This window comes from Mus caroli, chromosome 14, assembly GCF_900094665.2.
Source record: "Mus caroli chromosome 14, CAROLI_EIJ_v1.1, whole genome shotgun sequence".
Lineage (NCBI taxonomy): Eukaryota > Metazoa > Chordata > Mammalia > Rodentia > Muridae > Mus > Mus caroli.
The window spans coordinates 39115571-39134777 of record NC_034583.1 but is presented as its reverse complement, the minus strand read 5'-3'; the positions used below and the strand labels follow the sequence as shown (position 1 = coordinate 39134777).

Here is a 19207-nt window from a genome sequence, read left to right as displayed (position 1 = left end):
AGCCACCATGTGGTTGCTGGGATTTGAACTCTGGACCTTCGGAAGAGCAGTCGGGTGCTCTTACCCACTGAGCCATCTCACCAGCCCCAGCAATAGTTCTTCCCGCTTGCAAGTTTCTGAACGGTGAGCTCTGAAAAGCGTTACTCTGAAATCCCATTACGATATATTCAATATATAAATGAGTATCATCAGCTCAACTTGAACCTCACACTGTACCTAATCATTTTTATTGTTCAGGTACTGGGCAAAATAATTATAAATTGGCCCGTCTAAAAACTGAATAATTTCAAAATAAAAGTAAGTTACTCAAAAGTCATTGTCCTAGGTGCCTTTATTCTCGTGGGAAATTAACAATAGGGTTTTGTTTTGTTTTTTAAAAAAGAATCTCAGATTCTACTTGAGCCAACTACTCTTCCTTTTTATTCATATACAAATCTGAGTGTCTTTTTGGAACCCAAGTTCTTAGAAATGCCTTACAAAATGCCACCATAGCAAGAATACCACGGTTTGAGTAATAACTAAGCTTGCAATTTTTTTTATAAGTTATCTAGATCTACCTCTGTAGAGATTTCCAGTAATAAAAATAAGCCTGACTGAAACTGTACAGTGGGTACCACAAAAAACGCCGTCAAAGTCCCTAAGATAATTATCACCGAAAATCATAATTTTCAACAGACCAATTTATTAATATGGAGAACGTGAAGAAACAAGAAAAGCATAAACTTAACGGGCCAAGACCTGACTTAGCAGAGGATGTGTTATCGACTGCAACGATGGACAGAAACCTGTAACAATACAAATTAGACCTTTTAGATCTAAAAGCAGTTTGGTAAACTTTGGTCGGAACTATATAGAAAATCCAAGTTAACTCTCTTTAGCATTATTTAACTAGAGTCGCAAGAAACAAGAATCAGTCCATCCTTTATTACCACAGAAATGACAAAGTGAGGGCACGAAGGGCGTGAAGAATAAAGGCTTGCCAAGGTCTGTCCCTCACCGGGTCCCAAGGAGCTCGATCGGTTCAAGGAGGCGACTACGGAGGCTCGGGAGGAGATCCTGAAAGGTCAGGCGTCAAACCCCAGCCCTCGCCGCCACCCTTCCCCCCTCACCTCTCCGAGCGCAGCTCAAGCGGAGCTGTCCGAGCGCCTGCCGCCATCACCACCGCCATCACCCGGCGCTCGCTCAAGCGCGGAAGAGAGGCCCGGCCACTCCCGCTCCTCGTGCGGCTCCCGCCAGGCGGAGGCCTGGCTGTCAGCCCCCGCCCCGGCTCCACGGTCAGCCCAGAGACAGACTTGCCGCTGCCTCCGCCTGCTCTCCAGGGACCGCCGCCACTTCCGGGTTCGGCTCCCACCTTTTCTTTCTGAGCGGCCCCAGCCACCGGCTCTCGGCTTCGAGGCGGCGCGCCTCTGACGCCACCACCCGGCGACCTCGGGCCGGACCTGGGCTGGGCGGCGGCGGGCTGCGCATGCGCACAGGGCGAGCGCGCCAGAGCGCGGGAAGCGGCTGGGTAAGGATTGCGCTTCCATCAGAACAGACGCTGGTGAACACCGCTGCTCCTCGTCCGCGTTGCCGGTGCTTGCAGAGGGGGAAACTTGTCACCTCCCCGGCGTGTGTGATATACCTTCTGCCGCATCGTGCTGTGGCTCCTCGGGTGAGGGAAACAGGACTGCACGGCGCGGAGAGGACGATCGCCCTCCTGAAACAAATACCAGTTCTTACAAAACGGTTCAGGTAGGGAAAGATGCCGGCCACACAGAAGCCCATGAGGTACGGACATACGGAAGGACACACCGAAGTCTGCTTTGATGATTCTGGAAGGTAAGTGTCTTTGGAAACAAAGGACGGGTCCAACGTGAATGTTAGCCGTCATTCTCGGCATGGACAGCCAGTCGAAGATGACCGATGCGGAGGGACAGAGGAAGGAATAAACAAGGAGCGCCTCTGTCCTGAGGCTTGTTTGCTTTGAACTGTCGTGGCACTTCTAGGACCTCACGAAAATTAAAATCCTTTACCCAGAGGAGTGCCTTCCCGCCACTCACGTCCTCATTCGGTGTCATGTTCATTTTATGAGACAGTTAAGCATCCGCAGTTGCTGTAAGTTGCAATGACTGTCTTGCCCAGGAGATGGAATTTTGCAGCTTCCTCTTTCACAGTGTCCCCTGTGTACTAGAGGACATAATGTAGATGTCTAGTTTAGGGCTCAATACTGAGAAGTCGCTTCTTGTCAGCACCTTGTGCGGTCATGAGGCTCTACAGTCGCCACCATTTACTGGAAATAGAGGCTTCTCTAATTCATTCTTTCTTTTTTTTCTTTCTTTCTTTTTCTTTTTTTTTGTTTGTTTGTTTTGTTTTGTTTTGTTTTCGAGACAGGGTTTCTCTGTATAGCCCTGGCTGTCCTGGAACTCACTCTGTAGACCAGGCTGGCCTCGGACTCAGAAATTCGCCTGCCTCTGCCTCCCAAGTGCTGGGATCAAAGGCGTGCGCCAGGCCGGCTGAGGCTTCCCCAATAAAGGCTGAGGGTAGCATTTGTAATGTACATAAATATTTAGAAAGCAGTTTGAGGTTATGCAATTTAGCTACGCAGTAGTGTATCCCCTAGGGCCTGAGACCTCCCCTTGCTATGGGCTTTTCAAAGGGTTTACCAACCAAGAATGCGTTCCCCTTTGTGGAATAGACCTTAAATCCAAAAAGCACTTGGTTATTACCCCCATAGCAGCCATGTCACACATGCCCACTCAAGTGGACCGTTCTTGCCTAGAAGCTGGTGTCCTAGTGAGGGTCTCCTAAAGCACAGGCTGGTCTCCAACTTAATGTGTAGCTGAGGCTGCCTCTGCCTTGCACGCACGGAGATTACAGTCAGTGCTACTGCACTGCTGAACGCTTTCCTAGGGCCCCCTCTGGGTTTTCCAATTTGGGAGTTAACCATTTTTTTTTCTTCTAAACATTTATTTTATTCATATTCCTTCCTTCCCTCTCTCCTTTCCTTCCTTTTCTTCCTTTTTTATTTTTTTTTTATTATTTTTTTGCCATTAGCCCTCTATTGTATTTAATTTGCAGTTTTATGTGTCCAGATAGGACATAAACAGAATGAACAAAAGCACTTAGGCAATGAGAAGTTTGAAAAACAAGCAATAACCTATTCACATGGCTATTTTAATAATTTTTGGGGGGTCCTCGTCGAGCTCATATATTCAAACATTGGTTCTAGTTTCTGTGTGTCCAGTGTCCCGAGCTGGCCCTGGGGATATGATGTGACTGAGCAGACACAGTCCTGGCTGTTGCAGAAACCATGTGCTCGTCTTTCTCTTATGTTATTACCAAGGAATAATTTTATGCCAAGGAAGAACCGCAGAGAACATTAAACTCATCTCCATTTTATAGAATGGAAGCTAAGAGTCTGCTATTGATGTTTATATGAAAGAGAATTCACAAATGTTTTGATTTTTGTTTGAAAATATATAAAAGTAGCGTTTCCTGAAGAGCTCCTGAAACTGGGAGACATTTAAAATGTGTGCGTCCTTCACAGCTATATTGTGACTTGTGGCAGTGATGGCGACGTGAGGATGTGGGAAGACTTGGACGACGATGACCCTAAGTCCGTTAATGTTGGAGAAAAGGCATTTTCATGTGCTCTGAAGGTACTTATTTCAGTTGCTGTGAAGAAATGATGGGCATGTGTCTTTTATGCTTAGGTGGAAAAATTATATAAAATATAAATTTCTCCTTGCTGCACTACAACTCTATTGCTTCACAACCCAGGAGGGGAAAAGTCAGAGATTTAAGGTGGCAATAAAGTTGACTCTTGCTGGTCTCTGAGGGACAATGTTTCTTGTCTGCCGTGTGGTTGTCACAATCCACGTCACTTTTGTCTCCCTATCACTCCATCTCAGCAGTGAATCCTGCTTAGTCTTCACCTTGTTCCAAAGGCATTATTGGACTGTGGAAGCAGGGCTGTGCTGTAGTGGCTCTGTCTTTTGATGTCTTCTACACCAAAACTGTTTTCTTTTGTTGATAGCCTCTAGTCGCCTCATGTTTATGATAATTGGCATCCTTGAAAACATAACTATTTTTCTTACCAGAAGTAAAAGAAATACTATAGGCTAAAGATTGGCTTGTGGAGGTGGAATTAGGTTTTTCTAAAGCTAGGAAATTTTTCTCACTAGGGTTTTGGAAAATTGGATACCGAAAAGTTCTCTCTACATGAACTGCAGTTATAAGGCTTTGTGGTTTTAACAGGATTTTTCATTCTAGAGATACTATTAACTGATTTGGATTTGTTGTGCCAATATGTCTAACCTTTATTTATTTTTTTTCTTTAAGAATGGAAAATTGGTCACTGCAGTTTCTAATAATACCGTGCAAGTCTATACATTCCCCGAAGGAGTTCCTGATGGCATATTAACACGCTTCACTACAAATGCAAACCATGTGGTCTTCAATGGGGCCGGCAACAAAATTGCTGCTGGGTCAAGGTGAGCTCAGCTCCACAGTGTTAGAAGAGTGATAGTTTTAGAACTTAGAACATTGTCCACCTTTACCGCTCCTTACATTTGTTTTATTTTGTTTTTGAGATACGGTTTCTCTGTGTAGCCTCCTGAGGGCTGGGTTTAAAGACGAGCACCAGCCAGCCCCAGCTCCTGCAGAATCTCTTAATCCTCCTTATAAGAAAAAAATGAACTCACTGTGTGCTGAGGTGGGGTGTGATGGCGAGAACTTTCTAGAATGGTTGTAACAGTTAATTAGATTAGCAGGAGAAGCCTAGAAGTGTCCAGAGAAGCCATGTAGGCACTGCTTATATTTTATCAAGATAAGAAGTTTCAACATATATTTTCAGAAATTTTATTGAACAAAATTAAACAAGTTATTTAATTTGGGTGACAGTTTGCAAGTAGGTTTAAAAAGAATTGTAGCATTCACTCTTGGTTTTGAAATATTCAAACCTAGCTTTAGAAGAGGCTTTTGTATTGGCATTTGTTCATGTGTCTCCTCTTAACTGTTTATAGTGATTTTCTGGTCAAAGTTGTGGATGTGATGGATAACAGCCAGCAGCAAACATTTCGAGGACATGATGCCCCTGTCTTAAGTCTGTCTTTTGATCCTAAGGATATCTTTCTGGTAATTCTTTCATTCCTTTTTTGTTTTGTTGGATGTGTTTAAAGCTATGGGAGAAAAATTTACTCTATTGTTAAAAACCTTTTTAAACCAGTTGAACCAATTTCTATGTGGTATTATAGTTATAATAATTAAATACAATCATACACACATAATAGAGGTAATGATAGAGAAATAATTTGCTTATTTTTGCAGGCATCGGCTAGTTGTGATGGAACTGTCAGGGTGTGGAATATATCTGATCAGGTAAATAAATAAATTTGAATTTAAAACATTTTGCCCACTAATAGGACTTTTGAGCATTGCATATTATTGATCTAAATTAGTTATTTATCTCTTTAATCTGTTTCTTGGAATAATACTAAGCATTACTTTAATTATTCCAAAATAATCTGACATAAACATAAACTTGTTGAATAGTAATTGTTTTTATATCAACTCACAGGAGGAACTATAAATAGTATTTAACTTTTAAGCTTGATAAATTAAAGGGGGCAATTTAGTCATTATATTTAGGATATAACTACCCTGTTTTGAGCTTGTATTATATTGCTAGTAGAGAAATACATAAGGCAAGAGACCACATTTGATTTGCAGAGTCACATAGAACTTGAACCTAGCTTAGTACAGGTTTCAAAGACAAAATGGAAAAGAAAAAGAGAAAGCTCTCCAGATGGGCACAGGGAACGATCAGGTCTCTGAGGAGGCGATCAGTGGGTCTGTCATTCATGGAGATACTGTGGCTGGTAAGGACCAGCCTTAGTAGCTACTGTGTCTTCCCTGCACTCTCCAATTACTTCTGGTTTTGATAGCTTCGATCCCTTAACATTTTATGATAGACCTCTCAAGATTTATTTATTTATTTGGTTTTTTTCCAGGCAGGGTCTCTCTGTATAGCCCTGGCTGTCCTGGAACTCACTTTGTAGACCAGGCTGGCCTCCAACTCAGAAATCCTCCTGCCTCTGCCTCCCAAGTGCTGGGATTAAAGGCTTGCACTACCATGCCCATCTCAAGATTTATTTTTATTGACATGGGTATTTTAATTTATTGAAGGTCTTTTTGTTTTGTGAAAGTCATGTTTGCTTAATGTGTGCAGAAAAAACACTCTTATATAAAATTTCAGGTTCAAACTCTTGTACCTGAAAGACTTAGAAACAGTGCAGGCTAACAAGGTGTGACAGTTAAGTGCATGAAGTTGTTTTGCTCAAGGCCTCACGCGGGGAAGAACCACCTGTAAACCTCAGTTCTGTATCTATTCTGAGAGGAACTTTTCATAAAGAGAAGTCAATTTTCATGTTTTGAAATCAGACCTGTGCCGTCAGTTGGCCTGTACTGCAAAAGAGCAATGATGTGGTGAACGCCAAGTCCATCTGCAGACTCGCGTGGCAGCCCAAGGCTGGGAAGGTAAGTAGTGCTTAGTTTTCAGCCTTAAGTTGAGACGTGAGCTGGCAAGACGGCTCTACCAGGTTAGTAGCACTTGCCAAGACAGCGTAAATGTACCCTTGAACTTTCATAAAAGATCTTTTCAAATTGTGTGGTTTGCAGATTTTTCTTTTTTTTTTTTTTTCGAGACAGGGTTTCACTGTATAGCTCTGGCTGTCCTGGAACTCACTCTGTAGACCAGGCTGGCCTCGAACTCAGAAATCTGCCTGCCTCTGCCTCTCGAGTGCTGGGATTAAAGGCGTGCACCACCATGCCCAGCACTACAGAATTCTTTTTATATTTTTCTTTCCATGAATGCTTAATGGAATGACTCTGAAACAGGATTGTAGGCAGGGTTGCAGTTTGGAAATCATGCTCAGAATAAATGACTTCGTGCTACTTTCAGGTATATCCTATAAGTATATTTATACCTGTGCACTACAATGTGTGCATAACAAAAAATAGACCGTTCTATGAGACTGCAGGTGTTTCAGGTGCTCATGTATAGAGAACTGGTTAAAGAAATGTTGGTAGTCCTGAAAGACTCTCTATAATGGTTAGAATGAAGAATGTCTCTTATGTCCTCTTGAAGTAGACTTTAATATATATTAAGTACAAACCATCAATCTACAAAATAGTAGGTATAGATAGGATGATAATGCTTATTAATAGAGATACATGAGTATTTAAACATACACATGTGCTCATGCATGCTTTGTTGTGTTTTGAGAAGGCGCTCATGCTCAAACCTGCTATGCAGCTTCAGCCTCTGAGTGCTAAGATTACAGGCTCGCAGACACCCTGCTTGAATTTGTACTTTTATCGTCTGCTTATATATACCATTATGAGTAGAACTGGTATTGATTTGGAGAGACTTCCAGAACTGACCCTTCTTCTATCTTGTGAATGAATATTTTCTCTTTGACACAGGATTAGCTATGTCAACAGCCCAGGCTGCTTGGAAGTCAGAATTCTCTTGCCTCTTTCTAAATCCTGGGATTATAGGACTATATAGTGGGCTTTTTTTTTTCTTTTTAAAAAGAAGGGGCTCATGATTAATCTGGCTATGTATTTTCATAAGCTAAGTGAGTACTTAAGAGTATAGATTGGCCTAGCAGTGGTGGTGCATGCCTTTAATCCAGGCACTCCGAAGGCAGAAGCAGGCAGATCTCTGAGCTCAAGGCCATTCTTGGTCTACAGAACGAGTTACAGGACAGCTGGGGTATTCACTTTGGTAACATATTTACTAAAATTGCTAAAATTGGAATGATACAGAGAATTTAGCTTTGTCCCTGTACAAGGATGACATTTAAATTCATGAAGCATTCTATATGTTTTTTTCAAATATTCTATAATGCTATATAATACCTTTTATGCTATCTTAAAAGTATTAGATTTTTATGTAGTTGGATATCTGTGACTCAAACCTGAGACTGAGCCACAGAAGCCAGCAAGACAGAAGGAGAGAACAGACTTCCACAGGTTGTCCTCTGACCTCTCTGTATGACTGAAGCATGCTTGCTTTCTCACATAAGCATACACAGTACTTACTGTATGCAGTAGCTACTCCACTGCTCCTTTGCTTTTCATGGAACGTAATAGAATGAGAGTTTCTCATTTTTTTAATCAAAATTTCGAGTCAAGTTTTTTTTTGAATTTTGTAAGTAGTGATTGAAATTGAAATGTGCTCTTATATCTTGTAATTTAGCTAAATTAGTTTTGCTCTGCAAGATGAATTTATGTAACTTTGTCTATCCCAATAGTTACTAGCAGTTCCTGTGGAAAAATCTGTTAAGCTGTACAGAAGAGAAACCTGGAGTAATGCATTCGATCTTTCAGATAGCTCCATCTCCCAGGTAGGTTTTGTAAGTGACACCGAGAGTAGTAACTATAGAGAAGATTTAATGCAAACGTCACTAAAACCTGTTGTCAGAAAATGTGTGGGCTGGAGAGATGGCTCAGTGGTTAAGGGACTGGTCGCTCTTCCAGAGAACCCAGGTTTGATTACCAGCACCTACACGCTAACAACTATCTGTAACCCCCGGTTCATAGGATCTGACGATCTCTTTTTGGCTTCCACAGTAATATGTGCAGATTGTATACAGGCACACATACAGGCAAAACACCTATTCACATAAGAAGAAGTCAATAAAAGATCAGTTTATAGGAAGTCAAATTACTCTCAGTGCCAAGTACTGGAGACATACGCCTTTAATCCCAACACTCAGAGGCAGAAGCAGATGGATCTCTGACTTGGAGGCCAGCCTGGTCTACAGAGTTCGAAGACAGCTAGGATTATACAGAAAAACCCTGTCTTGTAAAACCAAAAACAAAATTACCCTTAGCTTGATATTAGCGTGAATTATTCTTGAATTTTATCGTTTCAGTAAGACTTGTGATCTAGTCTTCAAAACTTAAATAGAAAAAAAGATTAATTTTTATTTTACTTTTTAAAGATTTTGTTTGTTTTTCAGACAGGGTCTTACCACAAAGCCCGGACTGGTGTGGGGCTCTCTAGGTAGACCAGGCTGGTCTTGAACTCATGAAGATCCACCTGCCTTAGTCTCACTGGGATTAAAGATGTGTGCCACTATGCCTGGCTAGATTTATCCTTCTTTAAGTGTATGAGGTGTGTGTGTGTGTGTGTGTGTGTGTGTGTGTAATTGGACCATGTGTGTAATTGGACCATTAGCCTGGTGTTTGAGGCTAGAAGGGGGCTCTGGGTCCCCTGGAAATGGAGTTCTGAATGGTTGTCAGCTGCCATGTAGGTGCTGGGAACTGAACCCAGGTCTTTAGTAAAAGCAGCCAGTGCTCCCCAGCACCTTGTTGTTTTCCCTGTTCTGTCTTAGCTCTCATTTCCCCATCATGCGTGTTTTCTCAGCTAAAGGCTTGGAGCGTGAACAGTGGCGTGCTGAGGCTCGCCTCACTCACTGGCTGTCTGCATTTGCGGGGATGTTAGGAGGGTCCCTTGTAGTTGTTTTGTTTGTTTATTTGGTCTTCTTTACAGGATGATAACATTGTTTTATATTTCATCTTTTAAATTAGGCAGGTATTAATTTTCTCTTGGCTAACAAAATGATATGATATATGCTAATAGCTGAATTTTATTGAAAAGGGTTAAAAATAAATATACTTTATTGTATTTTATATATCATATGTAACTAGAATAACTCAGAGTAGAGATTTAAACTATTTGGGGTAACACAGTGAGTAGTTTCAAAATGTCCAACATTATTATTAACTGTTTCTTTATAGACACTCAATATAGTAACCTGGTCTCCCTGTGGGCAGTATTTGGCTGCAGGTGCTATTAATGGCTTAATTGTAGTTTGGAATGTGGAAACCAAAGACTGCATGGAAAGGTACAATTTATTGTTTTTGTACAATCTGACTGTTCTTCAAACTGGAAATAGCTTCTCGATTATGAAAGGCATTGACTTTTTTTTTTTGGTTTTTTCGAGACAGGGTTTCTCTGTATAGCCCTGGCTGTCCTGGAACTCACTCTGTAGACCAGGCTGGCCTCGAACTCAGAAATCCGCCTGCCTCTGCCTCCCGAGTGCTGGGATTAAAGGCGTGCGCCACCACGCCCGGCTGGCATTGACTTTTAAACTAGTTACCTGTTTACCATTTGTATATATGTGTACACTGTAGAGGCATGCACGCCCTGATGTACTGTAGAAATCACAGTGCATTGCGTGAGTGAGTTCTTTCCTCCCGTTGGGGGGATTCTAAAGATGAAGCGCAGGCTTGGTGACAAGCAGTGCACACTGAACCATCTCCCCAGTATCCTGCAATCTTTGCAAGTTGAAATTTCCCTAGAAAGTAAAAAAAAGCCGTTTTTATTTGTGTGTGGGTGGTGCTAAGGATTGAATACATGAATATTTGCTACGGAGTCACATTCTCTAGTCCATATCTTGAAACGCTTCCACTTTTTAATTTTTAGGGTAAAACACGAGAAAGGTTATGCAATTTGTGGCCTGGCCTGGCATCCCACTTGTAGTCGGATATGTTATACTGATGTGGAAGGAAACCTTGGAGTCCTGGAAAATGTTTGTGACCTCCGTGGGAAGGTGTCGAGCAATAAGGTAATGGCGGTAGAGGGGTGTGTCTTTAGTGTCCCTTCATGGTCACTACATGTTATCGTGGAAGTTGGGGTTCCCTTTTGTGGGTTCTAAGTCTGAATAAAAGAATTTAAAATGGACTTACTTAGACGGAAGCTTGAGAACTATTTTAATAGAGTATAAGTGGAAGACAATAGAAGGCAGGCTGAAATTCCCACTAGTTGCGGAGAGGAAAAAAAGAGTTGTGTCTTTAAATTAGGCACGGAGGTCAGCAAGCAGCTGTAAAACGTGTGTGTGTGTGTGGTGGGGGGTACCAGGAGAAGGGGTGCTTCCTGAGAAACTGAGAAAGGCCAGGGGGCCAGGGGATGGTCACCTAGTCTTTTAGCCAGTGTCTGAGAAGGCCAGGGGGCCAGGGGACGGTCACCTAGTCTTTTAGCCAGTGTCTGAGAAGGCCAGGGGGCCAGGGGACGGTCACCTAGTCTTTTAGCCAGTGTCTGAGAAGGCCAGGGGGCCAGGGGACGGTCACCTAGTCTTTTAGCCAGTGTCTGAGAAGGCCAGGGGGCCAGGGGACGGTCACCTAGTCTTTTAGCCAGTGTCTGAGAAGGCCAGGGGGCCAGGGGACGGTCACCTAGTCTTTTAGCCAGTGTCTGAGAAGGAGGAAGGGTTACATTCATTGATTTTTTTTTTTTATCAAAAAAGCAGACAGATTTAGCAGGACTGCATAGTGATAGCACCTTAAGTCGCTGCCTGTGTGCGGTGTTCATTTATATTATATGTCTATCCCCCTAATCCTGACCTGTCCCCAGAGTACAAAGCATTTAAAATAAATGCACTTGTTAATCATTCTTACATGATAGGTATGTGCTTACTTGTCAGAGTGTATACATGTCTTTAGGGATCTGGATGGGTTGTGGCTGACTGTAATCCCAGCACTTGGTAGGTAGGCAGAAGGATCAGAAATTTCAGGTCAGCCTCGGCAGCAGAATAAGTTTGAGGCCAATAAGGGATATTTGAGACCGTGTTTCAAAAAACCAAAAGCGTGAAATGTTTGTCTTCGGGGATCAAGGCTGTACATTTATGTGCAAAGTAGGTTTATCTCCAACACTACATTAACAGCAACAGAAAAAGAGCAGCCCTTTGCCTAATTGTTTTTTTCTAAGTAATTTACTAATCTATTACATTGTAATTGAATTTTTCAAGGTATCTAGTAGAGTGGAGAAGGACTACAATGATCTTTTTGATGGAGATGATACAAGCAGTGCTGGCGATTTTCTAAACGACAACGCGGTTGAGATCCCCTCTTTTTCAAAGGGCATTATAAATGATGATGACGATAATGATGATGTCATGCTGGCTGCAGATCATGACTTGGGAGACGATGAAAACTCAGTTGGTATGACCTTGACTTTGTGCATGTGAGAGTCCCCTTGCTGATTAGTTTTCCAGATGTTATTAAACAAGAGAGAACTCACTTTATAGGCTATTCTCTGACCCCCTCACATGTGCCATACGATGTGTACATCTGCACTCCAAGATGCACAAAACTAAATTTAAGACAAAAAAAAACATGGCTTGTCAGGTAAGTGTCTGCTATTAGTCTGACAACTGGAGTACAGTGTCAGGGACCCACAGGTGCACCACAGACACTTTTACCATCAGGCCATCTCCACAGCCCACATCTTTATGGAAATTGTGATTTGTGCATGCATGTATGTATGTGTGTGTGTGTACACATGTACAGTGGCATCACACACCCAGCACACATGTACACAAGTGCAGCAGCGTCACACACTAGGCACACAGGACTTGTGCATCTTCACTGCATTCTTTGAGCATGGAGGCCCTGGGGGAAGAGGCTAGTAGTGTGCCAGCTATCGCTGAGACCAGGGAGGAGCGAGCATCACTGTAGAACTCCATAATGCTGTTCTTTTTCTAGGTTGTTAATTTTATGATTGTCTTACGATCCTTTGTGTTGTAGATGTTACAATGCTAAAAGCTGATCTTTCTCACAAAGAGGAAGGGGACGATGATCAGGCAAGAAGTATTCACAACCTCCCCCTTATAAGGTCCCAAAGGCCATTTTATGATGGGCCCATGCCAACCCCACGACAAAAGCCGTTCCAGTCAAGTTCTACGCCCTTGCATCTCTCTCACAGATTCATGGTGAGCCTTCATCTACACCCACCTTTAAAAAATACTTCAGCACTCTTTCTTCCCTACAGTTTATTGGATAGATTAAAAAATAATTTTAAAAACCTTTTTTAAGTGGCTTAGAGCATTTAGTTGATCATAATTTTATGGTAGGTTTATTTCATGGTTAACTAAAATTTTTAATCTTCTTTCAATATTATTATTTAAAAATTTGTTATTTCTGTAGCCGGGCGTGGTGGCGCACGCCTTTAATCCCAGCACTCGGGAGGCAGAGGCAGGCGGATTTCTGAGTTCGAGGCCAGCCTGGTCTACAAAGTGAGTTCCAGGACAGCCAGGGCTATACAGAAAAACCCTGTCTCGAAAAACCAAAAAAAAAAAAAAAAATTTGTTATTTCTGTTTTGCAAGATGAAATAATATAAAAATATGACTATATATCTTGTATGTAATACTTGTTGGTATATTCCCAACCTTATTTCTCAGAATCTCACTAAGTAGCCTAGAACTCACTATGCAGACCAGAGACAAAGGTTTGTGACACCTTTCTGCCCCTGCCTCCTGAGTGATGGTATTATAGATAATGTACCCTCATACTTGGCTCTTTTTTTAATATAAAATATTATTTGGATTTTAAAACATAAGAAGATATGATAAGTACTATAAAACAGAAGGCTCTTTAAACTCCCTCCAGGAGGGTAAGTAAGGTCCATTAGAACAGAGACTGTTCCTTTTTAAAGAACTGGTCTCTTAGGGGCTTAGCAGTTTTGAGCCCTAGCTACATTCAATTCGCAACACCCACATGGCAGATCACAACTGTTATTCCAGTCCCAGAGAGTCAGATGTCCTCTTCTGGTGCCTCCACAGTGGTACATGCAGATAAAACACCCACATACTTTAAACTAAAAAACTTTTAAAGCAAAAACGAAAATCTTAGTGTTTTAAACAAGGCACAACACTATAGGTGTTAAGTATATATATATATATATATATATATATATATATATATATATATTTGATTTTGTTTATTGTTATATGTAAGTACACTGTATCTGTCTTCAGACACACCAGAAGAGGGCATCAGATCTCTTTTTACTGATGGTTGTAAGCCACCATGTGGTTGCTGGGATTTGAACTCAGGACCTTCAGAAGAGCAGTCGGTGCTCTTACTCGCTGAGCCATCTCACCAGCCCTAAGTATGTTTCTTGAGTTGATGAATGAACATAGTAGCTTTTTGTTTGAGAGCTTGCAAAATTTGGTATGTTATTTGCGAGTTATTTTATGTTTTTCATTCTGCAAATTTTGTTAGATGTTTTTATTGAAGACATATTTCTGGCATAAAATATGAAGAGTGGTGTTTCATAATAAAACTTTATTGTTAAGAATCCTCATCAAGTAATATAATAGATCTAAGTGTCACTATTATATTTATAGCTATGTTTAATGTTGGGCCCTTCTGGTGTTGGTGGGCACCAGCTGTGCACGTGGTGTGCGTACATATATATATGCAGGCAAAATAACACACACATTGAAAAGAAAGGAAAGAAGGCAGGCGGACAGATAGACAGGCAGATACACAGACAAGGATGCAGTGAGCCTATAGTGTACATCAGTGAAAATTAAATTTGCCAAATGTTACTAATGTTGTTTTACAATTTATATATTTATCCTCTGACAAACCAGTTATCTGAACAGAGAAATTTACTGTTGTCATTTACATCTCTATTTGTGTAGAATCTTAGAGTTTGAGGTATTTGGAAGAATTTAAGGTTTTAGTTATTGAAAGGCCAATTATAAATGCTTTATTAGTTGTATTACTAATATAATTTTTAAAATATTAAACACTCCACTTGGCAATTAATTATGTGGTTTTTTATAAAGGAAAGAATAATTAGTCATCGAAATTCACTATTACCACAGCCTTCTGAAGCTATGCTGAATTAGATAGACTATGGTAACTCTAGGTACAGACTGAGTTATAGTGCGTGAGTCTGCGACTTGTATATATATCGTCTTAGGAGTGTCTGTTTTTCTTACTTGATCTTACATACTTGTAGGTGTGGAACTCTGTTGGGATTATTCGCTGCTATAACGACGATCAAGACAGTGCCATAGACGTGGAGTTCCATGACACCTCTGTCCATCACGCAACACATCTATCAAATGCTTTCAATTACACAATGGGAACTCTTTCCCATGAAGCTATTTTGTTGGCATGTGAAAGTGCTGATGAACTAGCAAGGTAAATAGGGAGAGTCTGGCATCGTTGAACTGTTAGATCAAATTGTATTATTTATAGTATGGAACACCAGAAACTAGAATTGGCTGTAACCGCCAGTACACCTCACACTATGTTTTGCTCTAGTGGTCTCCTCATTGCATCTTCTGTGTATGAAAATGATAGGCTATAATTTATAACACAAAAGAGATGAGATTACGTTTTATATCCTAACAATAGTTATTACTATTATAATAGTAACATTCTCATAGAGCACTCAGAAAATGAAAGTTCCCTTCATTCCCTAGAGAAAATCCCCTTTACAATACTTTTAGAATTAATAGTTTGAGCCAGGCAGTGGTGATACACTCCTTTAATCCCAGGACCTGGAAGGCAGAGCACGAGGATCTCTGTGAGTTCAAAGCTATCTCTGTACAAAGTGAGTTCCAGGATAGCCAGGGCTACAAGGAAACCCTCTATTTCAAAAACAAACAAACAAACAAAAGCAGAATTAATAGTTTGATATGTATCCTTCTTGACATCTGTCTCTATGAATCCTCCTTTAAATTTAGTTTAGTGTAGTATAATTTATATACAATAAAATATAACCATACTTCAGGTTGAGTTGACAGATTTGTAAATACTACAAAGTATAGAAAAAAATATATATTTATATTATATAAATATAATTATTTATATTTATATATTTTTTATATTTATTTTATTTATTTATTTATTTATTTTTTGAGACAGGGTTTCTCTGTATAGCCCTGGCTGTCCTGGAGCTCACTTTGTAGACCAGGCTGTCCTCGAACTCAGAAATCTGCCTGTCTCTGCCTCCCGAGTGCTGGGATTAAAGGCGTTCGCCACCACTGCCCGGTTAGAATATATTTTATATTTTTGGTAATTAATTCAGTCCTAGTCTTGGTTAACTGCTGGCCTCAGGTTTGGTTTGTTTATTTATTTGTTTGTTGGCTTTTGTTTTTGTTTGCCATATGTTAGATTTGAAATCTTTATTTGAAAAAAACTTTCAAAGGAAGATAACATGAAAGTGTAATATTTGTCAAACTTTTCTTTTTGCTTGGTGGATTGTGGACTAGTTTATATGGTTTGATGATGGTTATCCTTTTTGTTTTCCTTAGAATGACCGCTTTTTCTTTCCTTTTGGTCTTTCATGTTAATTCTTTTTTTTTTTTTTTCTTTTTTTAATAAGAATTGTTGTTTAAGGTTTTGATACTTTGTATCTTTTTAAAGTCTTGGTTGTTATTTTGTGTGCACTTATGGTATGGAAACACTTCATAGACTTTACCTCCAGTTTTTCATTTAGTATTATCTTATGCACATGTTCTTATATCTTCGAATACTCTTTAAAAATATGAGTTAACAGTCTTAATGTAGATCATTTTAAACGTATTTCTTGGGCTTGGGATGTCATAGAGTGTTTGGTTATCACCTTCAAGGTAATGGTTGTCTCCCTGGTAGTAGACATGCACACCCCAAATGAATTTCATGATTATTTTCTTTAAAAAACACTTATAGCAAAATAGAAAAATAAACTTTGCTATTGTGATTAATTATATATAAAAATATCACAGATAGCCAGGGTGGCACACCCCTTTAACCCCAGTACTCAGGAGACAGAGACTGTTGGATCTCTGTGAGTTCTAGGTCAGCCTGCTCTACAAAGCAGTTCCAGGACAGCCAGGGCTACACAGAGGAACCCTATTTCAGAGAAGGGAAAAAAGATCACATGAAAACATGGCCGTTTCTGTTTTGTCTTATTTTTTAGCAAGCTTCATTGCTTGCACTTCAGTTCTTGGGACTCAAGCAAAGAGTGGATAGTAGATATGCCTCAGAATGAGGACATCGAAGCCATCTGCCTCGGTCTGGGCTGGGCCGCCGCTGCTACCTCTGCCTTGCTCCTTCGACTGTTCACTATTGGAGGTGTTCAGAAAGAGGTCTTCTGCCTTCCTGGACCTGTGGTATCCATGGCAGGACACGGAGAACAGCTTTGCATTGTTTATCATAGAGGTAGGTTTTCCTTGTCTTATGTGGTATGGTACCTTAACTTACCTTAAGTTAACTTTGGTAAAATGAAACTACTTGAATTTTTGTTGTTGTTATACCTCATTTTGGATTGTATACCTTCTTTTGCATTACTAAGTATTTTCATCATTGTAGTCTTTGACTTTAGAAATGTTGTGATATTTATTGCTAAGCAAGAAACATGAGGATGCTCCACTGTATAGACTGCTACTGAGGGAATTCAGAGGTGAAATTCCGCTATTTGCTTCTGTAAAGTTTATCTTTTGGCAAGTACATTGTTCAGTTTAAACACCTCAGAAATAACCTACAACTTCTAGTGCAAAAGACCAAAACAGGTAGGAGTGACTTTCAGACATTGGGACCTCCTTTTCCTTGCCGTCTGTCTTGATTCCCCACCCGTCTGTTAACACAGACTGTAGCAAGGTCAGTGATCAAGGTTGGTTGTTTGTTTTATTTTAAATGCTCTGGTGGAAGTACTGTCCTCTCTTGCCTTATGTGACATTCTTGTCCAACTGTTTTGCTTGCTAACAACTCTTTGTCTCCTTTCGTTCCTCCTGTGCTTGCCTTGGGTTGTACTTAGCCTCATCTTCACTGGTACTCTCCAAAGGTCGGAACTTGCAGTCTGCTGACAGCATAGCTACAATAACAAATAGATTTTTTTCATTGCCGTTTTGTACATATCTGCAAGTGTAACTGAAACAAAGGTGTCATGGACAATGTGTACTCTTTGATTTCACCTTTGAAAAATGTTGCTTGCAACTCCAAATTGATAATCATGACTCTTGTCAAATATATGGTCTAAAAGCCATGTGTGGGGTGATGCACACCTTCCAGGTAGTCCCAGCACCTGGGAAGGAGAGACAGATAGATCTTCTGATTCCAAGGCCACCCTAGTCTACAGGATAAAGTTTCCGGTAAGTCGGAACTATAAGGTGAGATCCTGTCTCAGAACAAACAAAAATAAACACCCAAAAACAGTTTGAGAAACTTCTTTAGGACATTTTATTTTAAAATGTGGTTTTGAATATGTATGTCTGTGTCTTCAAAATTGGTATACCAGCCCTACCTATTCATAAGCATGTCACGGTGGCTTCATATTCAGTTACTCATTTGAAGTCTGTGTGTTATGCTTTAACTGGCCTTTTGAACTCATTTAAAATTTTCCCCCAAATTTAATACTTAGTTTGGTCACCTCAGTAATTAGTCTATTAACAGTTCATATTCACAGATGCTCAGCCATACAACTGTAAGCCACATGAACTCCATCAGTAGAGTCAGAACATGTTTTGTTCTGTGAGTAGCCCATTCCCAGGCTGCCTCATTTCATGTTATAAGCTAACCCCCAGCCATGCCATGTCACAGTAGGCTCTGCTAGTTGCCTGGACGATCTTTTAGAAGCTACATCATCTCTCTTCTCTGCTGAAATTTCTCTAACTTCATTTTTAGAATAACAATCAAGCTACGTGCTATAAGAAGGTGTTTTACTGGTCCAACAGGGTCTGAACTTCATCTCCTTCTTCATCTTCATGCCTCTTACCATTGTCTCTTACCACTGGTCACTCTGTCCTGTGAACACTTATGCTTTTTTCTATCTTAGGACCTTTCTGCTAGCTGTTCCTCTTTCATTGCGACCATCTTTTTAAATGTAAGCCCATAAGAGGTTAGTTATATGGGTGACAAACAAAAATTAGCAACAGTGAGAGCCTTCTAAATGCAACTATAAATTAATTTAAAATTAGGTATGCACCAAGTCTGTAGTGTTTATAGCAGTGTTTGTCTCTGTTGGTGTGACTTCGCTGCAGCCTGGGTTCTGAATGTCCAAATGCACACTTGGAACGGTGCCTGCCATCCCACCACTGAGCATCAAAGAGCCACCTAAAGCGGCTTGACTAAAATGTATGTGTTATGAATACAGTGTGTTTACTGTACATGGGAAGTTTTCTACTCTTATAAAAACATAATGGTTTAATTGGAAACAGACAATATTTTCCTACATCATTCCTCAGCAAGTAAGAATCAAACAGGGATGGACTGTGTCAAGATTCTTGGTGGTAAAACTTGCTATTTTAGTCTCATAAGAAATGGTTAATGAGCCGGGCGTGGTGGCGGCGTGGTGGCGCACGCCTTTAATCCCAGCACTCGGGAGGCAGAGGCAGGCGGATTTCTGAGTTCGAGGCCAGCCTGGTCTACAAAGTGAGTGCC

At 40.6% G+C, this 19207-nt stretch overlaps 2 protein-coding genes and 1 non-coding gene across 5 annotated transcripts in view; 2 read left to right on the top strand and 1 right to left on the bottom strand.

Annotated features, from left to right (window-relative positions):
• Socs4 (suppressor of cytokine signaling 4) overlaps positions 1-1395 on the bottom strand; it is a 15939-nt gene extending 14544 nt beyond the window's left edge. The window contains exon 1 of the mRNA XM_021181467.2: positions 1110-1395. The gene's annotated coding sequence lies outside the window, so the exon portion shown is untranslated. The remainder of the gene's footprint in view (positions 1-1109) is intronic.
• Wdhd1 (WD repeat and HMG-box DNA binding protein 1) overlaps positions 1-19207 on the top strand; it is a 57903-nt gene that overhangs the window by 21110 nt on the left and 17586 nt on the right. Inside the window, exons 1-13 of one of the 3 annotated variants that reach the window (XM_021181464.2) lie at positions 1474-1818; positions 3527-3638; positions 4321-4472; positions 5004-5115; positions 5308-5358; positions 6421-6516; positions 8298-8390; positions 9790-9896; positions 10478-10619; positions 11796-11988; positions 12574-12758; positions 14799-14983; positions 16749-16990. In XM_021181464.2, the coding sequence (XP_021037123.1) occupies positions 1742-1818; positions 3527-3638; positions 4321-4472; positions 5004-5115; positions 5308-5358; positions 6421-6516; positions 8298-8390; positions 9790-9896; positions 10478-10619; positions 11796-11988; positions 12574-12758; positions 14799-14983; positions 16749-16990 (1747 nt within the window). In that variant the 5' untranslated portion in view covers positions 1474-1741. Of the gene's footprint in view, positions 1-1473; positions 1819-3526; positions 3639-4320; positions 4473-5003; positions 5116-5307; positions 5359-6420; positions 6517-8297; positions 8391-9789; positions 9897-10477; positions 10620-11795; positions 11989-12573; positions 12759-14798; positions 14984-16748; positions 16991-19207 lie in introns of those variants that run through there. The other 2 variants (XM_021181466.2, XM_021181465.1) reach the window with 2 other exon arrangements.
• LOC115029380 lies at positions 7766-7871 on the top strand. Its single transcript, XR_003834932.1, has one exon. It is a non-coding gene; the product is annotated as a U6 spliceosomal RNA (small nuclear RNA).